This window comes from Crinia signifera, chromosome 9, assembly GCF_055691185.1.
Source record: "Crinia signifera chromosome 9, ASM5569118v1, whole genome shotgun sequence".
Lineage (NCBI taxonomy): Eukaryota > Metazoa > Chordata > Amphibia > Anura > Myobatrachidae > Crinia > Crinia signifera.
The window spans coordinates 149,633,859-149,642,245 of record NC_139225.1 but is presented as its reverse complement, the minus strand read 5'-3'; the positions used below and the strand labels follow the sequence as shown (position 1 = coordinate 149,642,245).

At 46.6% G+C, this 8,387-nt stretch overlaps 1 protein-coding gene across 4 annotated transcripts in view; it reads left to right on the top strand.

Moving 5' to 3' along the window:
• The window catches only part of RING1 (ring finger protein 1), an 11,866-nt gene extending 9,798 nt beyond the window's left edge, over positions 1–2,068 (top strand). For all 4 annotated transcript variants that reach the window (XM_083160233.1, XM_083160234.1, XM_083160232.1 and 1 more), the window contains exon 7: positions 873–2,068. In XM_083160233.1, coding sequence (XP_083016359.1) covers positions 873–974 — 102 coding nt within the window. In that variant the 3' untranslated portion in view covers positions 975–2,068. The remainder of the gene's footprint in view (positions 1–872) is intronic.
• Positions 2,069–8,387: the final 6,319 nt, after the last annotated feature.

Genomic DNA, 8,387 nt, shown 5'->3' with positions numbered 1-8,387 from the left:
TTTGCTCAATGGCAAAGAGTTCATCTGGAGGTTCCGTGTGGTCGGGTAGCTAGCATGGTATTACCCGGCATGGACCCTGGTTGAGCTCCAGTGGAAATGGGTAACCCTTATTTAATACTTTGCCAGTACTAGGAGATGTCCTTCGCCATTCGCTGGCATTACACCCGTATGCACGCTGACAATCCGAGCAAAAAACTAGATCAGCACTTGGTGAGGGTTCTGACCTAGGCCCTTATTCTGGTTCACTCGCAAAGGCAAATTCCTTCTCAAATGGTCAAAACCATGTGCACTGCAGGGGGGGGGGGGGGCAGATGTAACATGTGCACAGAGATTTAGATTTGGGTGAGTTATTTTGTTTCTGTGCAGGGTAAATACTGGCTGCTTTATTTTTACATTGCAATATAGATCTCACTTTGAAGTAAAACCCCACCCAAATCTAATTCTCTCTGCACACGTTACATCTGCCCCCCTGCACGTTACATCTGCCCCCCCTGCAGTGCACATGGTTTTGTCCATTTGATTAGGAATTTGCCTTTGCGAGTGAACCAGAATAAGGGCCCTAGTTTGGAACTGTTCAAACCTGAGACTTGGGTGGAAAAAGGGTATAACTTACAGCATTCTTTACACTTGCTGCAAATTGATCTGGACATTGATCCTTTGTTTTGGTGCAGATGACTTGTTCTTATTGACCTGTAACAATTTATTTACATTATTCTGTGTTATAATTATTTGCATTTTTTTTTTACCGCCAACTAGTAATTCCTGGATTCTGGCTTTATTATTATTATTATTATTATTATTATTAATAATAAAATCATTTTGTAAACAATTCTTAACGTTTTCTGATTTTCTGTCTTGCCTCCCATACCCAGACTCTGAACGGTTCGTTAACACTTGAGCTTGTTAATGAGAAGTATTGGAAGGTGAGCAAACCCCTGGAGCTGTATTACGCTCCCACGAAGGAGCAGAAATAGGGGTCGAGGGTCACCGGCCGTTTCAAGAGATGGACTCGAAATTTTAGAGATCTCTTTGAAAGTTTCGGAGTAGAGCGAAGTTACTGCCACGTGGGAGAACACCTGAAACCGGTCACCAGAGACCAGCAGTAATACGGATGCTGACGTTGGCGTCCCCAGTGCAATGCTTTTTGTATGGACTATTACAGCCAGTGAGGTTGTGTGTGACAACAACGGACCCACATTAAGGAGCACAATTAGGTGGAAGCACAGCGGTGCGATAGACCTTCTCATTCTTCATTACACCACAAGTAACCGTCTGCCGCACACATCAGCCCTGCTTCGTCTCCGCATCATATTCCAACCATGTATCAGTGCTGAGGCCCCGCCCCGTGGTCACTGGGTCAGCGCCGCATTCGTCTCCTATAAACTTGTATCCCCTCCTTCCCCCCCCCCCTCTGCATCATCCAGCTGGTTCCTTGCCTCTGTGTGGGATTCATTTAATTTATACAACGTATATGCTACGGTCAGATGGTATTTTCCTAAGATTGTAAAAGGGTTTTATACTAGAATATTTAATTTTATGGTTTTTATTTTTCTTCTTTTTATGTGTTTAGGGGGGGAAAAAATAACAATAATCTTAGCAGCAATATATCATTTGTCAGTATAATCTGGATATTTGTTTTGCTGTGTTTTCTGTCTAGCCATTGGATCCTTTCTGAATGGGAAGGTGGATTTCTGCCGCCGTAGCTCATCAACGATTTATTTTCCTACTCCCACCTTGTCTAGCTACAGTGCCATGATCATTAGAGGACCAGGTGTGGAGATGCTGGAGCATGGATTATGGGGGTCGGGGGATTATGGGTAAGCTGCCAGTCCCCCAGTGATGCATAGAGGCGGCGGTATACTAAGCTGTGTTCTGGGTATGGTGAATTGTCGCTGTTGCGCGATCAGTGACGGGGAGCCTGCAGGCGGTGCGATGCCAGCTTTACGCCTTTTGCACTTAACGTTAGTGGGTAGCGATAGAGGGCTATGTGAGTCTTTGTACCTATTTGCTCCCTGTATGGAGCATTTTTTTTTTTTTTTTGTAACATTTTAGTAAATGTGGCTTTTAATTGTGGTGTCAGTGGTATTTGTATGAGATAGGTGTCTGATGTAATGGGGATGGTCTGATCACTTGGAAATCTATGTGCATCTTCTTAGTCGTTTTAACAACTGAGGATTTGTAGAGAATGTACGTATGATGTAGAGCTGGAGTTAATGAGAAGTGTAATTATTTACCACAAAATATGGTGGGGAAAAAACAAAACACTTCAATTTATACATATTGATCCTAATTCAGGTTGGCTTGCAAAATCTCTCTAATGGGCAAAACCATGATGCACTGCAGATGGGACAGATGTAACCTGTGCAGAAAGAGTTTATTTATTTGTTAACCGTTTCTTATACAGTGCAGCATATTTCGTTGCGCTTTACAAAAGGAGATAGTGATACAACAAACTGGATATTTACAGACAGTCAAAAGGTAGAGTTAGATTTGGATGTTATTTTTCCGTGCAGAGTAAATACTGGCTGCTTTATTTTTACACTGCAATATAGATATTAGTTTGAAGTATGAACCCCACCCAAATCTAACTCTCTGTGCGCGTGTTACATCTGCCCCCACCTGCAGCGCAGCATGCTTTTGTCCATTTAAAAAAGGAGCTTGCATTTTCGATCCGTGATGAATCCGCCCCAGTATTAAGGCTTTAGTTTTGACTGAAGGAGCTAGCCTTTAATAATTACTTATCAGTGTTTGGAACATTACTATTACAGCCTGGGTTGCACCATTGGCTCCTTGCTACCCTGCTCTCCATCTGTGTTGCTGGTTGGATCTGCTGGAACACATGATCGGGTTGGCATTACAGCAATGTGTTGGTCCTCAGTTCTGCACTACTATAAAATGTCTGCATGTGATTGGCAGATTCTTCTAGAGGGGGGAAGTGGAGACGTGCATCTGTCTACGTTCTCTAGTATAATGGTGATTTAGACACATTCCGCAGCGCTTTACAGATATTTGGCCATTCCCATCATGACCTGCCCCAGTGGAATCTAAATTCCAAGCACATGTAAATGCATTCATACTAGGGTTACATTTGTTGGGTGCTGAATTAACATACAGTATCATTTGGAAGGAAACCAGAGTAAATCCACGAAAGGCCAGGGAGAATATATAAACTCCACACAGATAGGGCCATGATGTGAATCAAATCCATGATCTCGGTACTGTAAGACTAGCCGGCTGCTGATTGGCTGAGAGAATTATCTGACCGATCCTTTCAAAATATTTTTTTTTTAAATTCAGCAGCCTCTTCCCGCCGTGCCACCCAGCATCTTCCGCTGCATGCTCCGTACCACTGCCAGCACAACAGGAGCATGCGAAAATGGCACATCAAGTGCCAAATCGTAAGTGAGCTTCCTGGGGAGCAGCTGAGGGAGCTGAAGGTCAAACTGGTCGCATTAGTGTATGGGGGCCTTAAGCGTCCGCCAAGTGCCCAGCTCTAGAAATGATGGAAAAAAAACATGTGTCAACGATTTGCAATCCAACTTTTTGTACTTCTTGAACGAAGTCCATGTCGACTATTTAACCATTGACCTATTAAGTGTCATCTTCCATCCAGACGCTGTGTTATGGGAGTTCTGCACATGTGTTAGTGAAAGCAGCATTATTGTCAGATACATAGCCTCTTCCCAAGTTCAGACAGACACTGGGCCTTATTCTAGTTCACTCTTTCTGACAAAATCCTTCTTAGATGGACAAAACCATGTGCACTGCAGGGGGGCAGATGTAAAATGTGCAGAGAGAATTAGATTTGGGTGAGTTATTTTGTTTCTGTGCAGGGTAAATACTGGCTGCTTTATTTTTACACTGCAATATAGATCTCACTTTGAAGTAAAACCCCCACCCAAATCTAATTCTCTCTGCACAAGTAACATCTACCCCACCTGCAGTGCACCTGGTTTTGTCCATCTAAGAAGGATTTTGTCAGAAAGAGTGAACTAGAATAAGGCCCACTGTCCTTACCATAGGGCAGCTGTCAATGGTACCCCTGCGGGGAGGTATGTCCAAAACTACCACCCAAGGTATAGGGCGTCCCTTTGAGCTTGTACACTCCAGCGTGTGCTAGTAGACAAGAGCTTGCATATCCTCACAGCTGCTTTTCCGGTGCAGCTGTTAGAGGTAAACTCTGCTGTGTTCCCTCAGTCAAGTCTTAAGGGTACAGGGAGGATAGAGACAGGATAGAGACAAAGGTATAACACAGGTTACTGTTCTGGATAGTATTTTACCGTGTTGGGTGTGATCACGCCGATATCCAGTTTTCTCTGTAATATAGCCGCATACTCTTACCGTGTTTAAATATGCAAAATGCTGCAGAAAGCATTAACCCCATGTGGGCATCCCCGTGTGAGGTTGACCTGCGCTCAGGAAGTACTGCAATACCGCCCATCTGAATTATAGGGTTATTTGTGCAGTAAGAGAATAATGAAGAAATTAGGACTAATAAGTCATACGTTTAATATCAGTATTGTGTCCGTGGATTTTGGGCTTCCAGGGCTAAAACACATTAACTGACAGAAGAATTTTTATATTCCTTTTTTTGTGTGTTCTAGCCACGGAAGTCCAACATCAATTAAGAATGATTTAAAAAAAATAATACAAAAAAATTTGTCTTAGTAATGCCCCAAAGATTAGCTCAACTGCTGTCCCGTAGCACAAATGCTATTCATTCTTTGGGGCCTGTCAGGGGCCACAGGATGAAACTTCTTCCTGCCTTCCAGTCAGACCAGGCTCCTCCCCCTCCTCTACCCCACCTCCAGGCCAGGCAATTCAGCTTTATCAGTGCGGGGAGGAGCCAACACACAGAGGGCGTGCAATAAGCAGCCTGACATCCCCCGGCCTGGCAGCTGCAGCACCACGCATCAGTGTGTGACCACAGCACTCGAGAGACCACGGCCAGGCACAAGGGACCACCGGGTAAGATAACGCACTGCCTGCCGGGAGCGCACATGAGGGCTAATAGCGGCTTTACAAACCTGCATCCCTGGTGGTCCAGCAGGAGCGGGTGGTGTACCAGCCGTCCGCTTGCTAGTGCAGCCTGGCAGTCCCCCGCTGCATGAGGTCATCTTCCCTGGTGGCCATTTGTTAGCAGGGGGAGTGGGTTCTCCCTACACAGCCCCTCCCCCGAGGACATTAGGAAGGCATACACATACAGGTTCCTGCCACTGATCCTACCTGACTGGCTGCTGCACGTGTGGAGGGACACAAAGAGCCTATCACCCACTCCTTCACTGCCAGGATGCCTGGGCCAGTCCCCCCTGTACCTCTCCTACTAGGGCAAGGCTCCAGTCAGGGCGGCCCCTTCCTTCCTACCCCTCCTTCATCAGGACACGGATACAGAGGATGAGCAGGATGATGGGCATCACAGACGGTGTAATGGTTACATTACTGCCTCACAGCGCTGAGGTCATGGGTTCTATCCCCACCATGTGTTATATATACGAGGCAGTAAGGACAGTGTTATGGTTAGCATTACTGCCTCACTGCCCGCGATGACCGCGATTTTCCCATAGGGAACAATGTTAAAATGGATGATTGACCGCGATTTTAATGTAAAATGCCTCAATGCCCGCGATTTTACCATAGGAATCAATGTTAAATGGGCTACAGAGCCCAAATAGGCACAATTAACCCTTAAATGTCCCCCCCCAACTGGTAGATGACAAGAACGCCCCTTCCAAGTGGGATGCCTCATCACACATTGATGTGGCGGCCTTGATCACAGTGGTAAAAGAGGCCCTGAAGTTACAGAACCCAGCCACACTGCCCAGATCCTCCGGCACTACTTTTAAATGTCCTAAGCGGACTATGGCCGTATTTCCCGATTCTAAGGACTTGGAAGATGCCTCCTGTGGGAGATACCCAATAGAAAATTTACACTTCCTTTACCCCTCCCTCAGGAGGATAGTGTGTGTTGGGAGGCGGCCCCAGGGTAGACCCACAGTCATGCACCTACTTCTACACACAGATACATGTTCTGCTACGGTGCAAGTTGATTGGAGGATTGGGAAAATTAGGCCTATCCCTCCCTCTTCAAGAACGCCCAGTGTTTGCATGGGAATGAACATGAAATGCTGGGTGCGATCGTGCCCTCTGCTCCACGTGAATGGGCTGGCGACTATTCACAAACAGAGCCATCACATTCGCATAAATGGGGATGCACAGATACAAAACCTCGCTCCCCTATGTGAACACACAGGGGAGTGGAGGTAATCTCGGACCGCACATTTTAATGTAGCAAAATCCCTCAGTATTTTCTGTAGAGAAAAGGAAGAGTTGACGTGATTAACCCTTTGAATGCCAACATCTTTGTAAGAGATGTGCTGAAATATCTGCAAAAAATGCATTTGTTATAGATCTTCAAATAAACAATGTTGTGTAAAAAAGAGGAATTTGGTACTCACCGGTAATTCCGTTTCTCCTAATCCGCAGGGGACACTGCCTTATACCATGGGGATTGGGATGTGGTCTGGAGGAGCCGGCACTTTAAGAAAATCTGTCCTGCTGGCTACTTCCCCTCCCATTCCCCATCAGACTCCAGTCTTACGGAAAAAACTGTGTCCGAGAGGAGAGGAGACCCGGAACCTCAGAGAGGAAAGCCAACAGTTAATATTACCAACAAAAAAACCATCACCAGTGAAATCACTCAGACACACTTTCTTACTGGTCCATGCAGTAAATTAGACATAACCAAACATATGATAAGAAAAAAAGAAGAAGCGCTGGGAGGGTGCGCAGTGTCCCCTGCGGATTAGGAGAAACGGAATTACCGGTGAGTACCAAATTCCTCTTTTCTCCCACATCCAGCAGGGGACACTGCCTTATACCATGGGGATATTACCAAAGCTACCCCCACGGGTGGGTCAGCGCTACTCTCCCTGCAACACGGCCCTGCCCAAGTAGCCGCCCGGCATACCTGGGATAAGGACACTCCTCTGGCTGCCGCCCAAGACGTCCCCACTGACCTAGTGGAGTGGGCTGACACTCCTGCCGGAGTTGGCTGAGAAGCAAAACAATAAGCCTCTCGAATAGCTAGGCATATCCAGCGAGCTAATGTCGCCTTAGACGCTGGAGATCCCCTTTTTGCTGCATCATAAAGGACAAACAAGGAATCAGTCCTCCTGACCGATTCTGTACGTCGCACGTAGCACCTTAATGCTCGGACGACATCCAAGGATGCCAATTCTCCTGAAAATGCTGGTACTACAATCGGCTCATTAATATGAAATGCCGAGACAACCTTCGGTAAAAAATCCTGTCGAGTTCTGAGCTCCGCTCTGTCTGGATGGAAAACTAGAAAAGGCGAACGACAAGATAAGGCGCCTAGATCTGAGACTCTACGCGCTGAAGCTAACGCCAGAAGCATCAGAGTCTTCCATGTCAGATATCGTAGATCCACCACTTCCAAAGGCTCAAATCTTTCTGACCGTAGGAAATCCAAAACTAAACCAAGGTCCCATGGTTCTGTGGGTGCAGAAAAAGGTGGTCTTAATCTAAGCACCCCCTTCAAGAACGTCTGCACTTCTGAAATCAGAGCCAACCTTCTATGAAAGAAGACTGATTGAGCACTTTAAAGGTTCAAGTGTCAGCTCTAACTCAAACCAGACGAAAATCCTGATTGCAAAACACGTAGAAACCGAGGCAAAGAGAATACTGCCTTTGGAAGCTGCTGACCCTCGCACCACACAATGTATGCCTTCCAGATCCTATGATAATGGGCTGAAGTGACATCCTTCCTTGCTCTCACCATCGTAGGAATTACTGCGGACGGAATACCTCGCCTTCTCAGTAATTCGGACTCAACAGCCAGGCCGTTAAATGAAGCCGACGTAAGCCTGGGTAAATGCACGGCCCTTGAAGAAGCAAATCCTCTCTCAGCGGTAGTCTGTATGGATCGTCCACCAGTAGGCCTCGCAGGTCTGCGTACCACGATCTCATCGGCCAATCTGGAGCGATCAGAATGACTATTGATGACTCTCTCTTGATCTTCTTGAGCAACCGAGGAAGAAGCGGGAAAGGCGGGAATGCATAGGCTAGCTTGAATTGCCACTGAACGGAGAATACGTCTGTCGCCACTGCCGCCGGGTCTCTGGACCGAGCAAAATACCGAGGCACCTTGTTGTTCCTTCTGGATGCCATCAGGTCGACCTGAGGCACCCCCCACCTGACCGTCAACGGGTGGAACACCTCTGGATTCAATACCCATTCTCCGGGGTGAAGATCTTTCCGACTCAAATAATCCGCTTCCCAAATGTCCACCCCCGGGATGAACACAGCTGACAGGCTCAAGGCATGCCGCTCTGCCCACTGAAAAATTGGCCGAACCTCCTTCATTG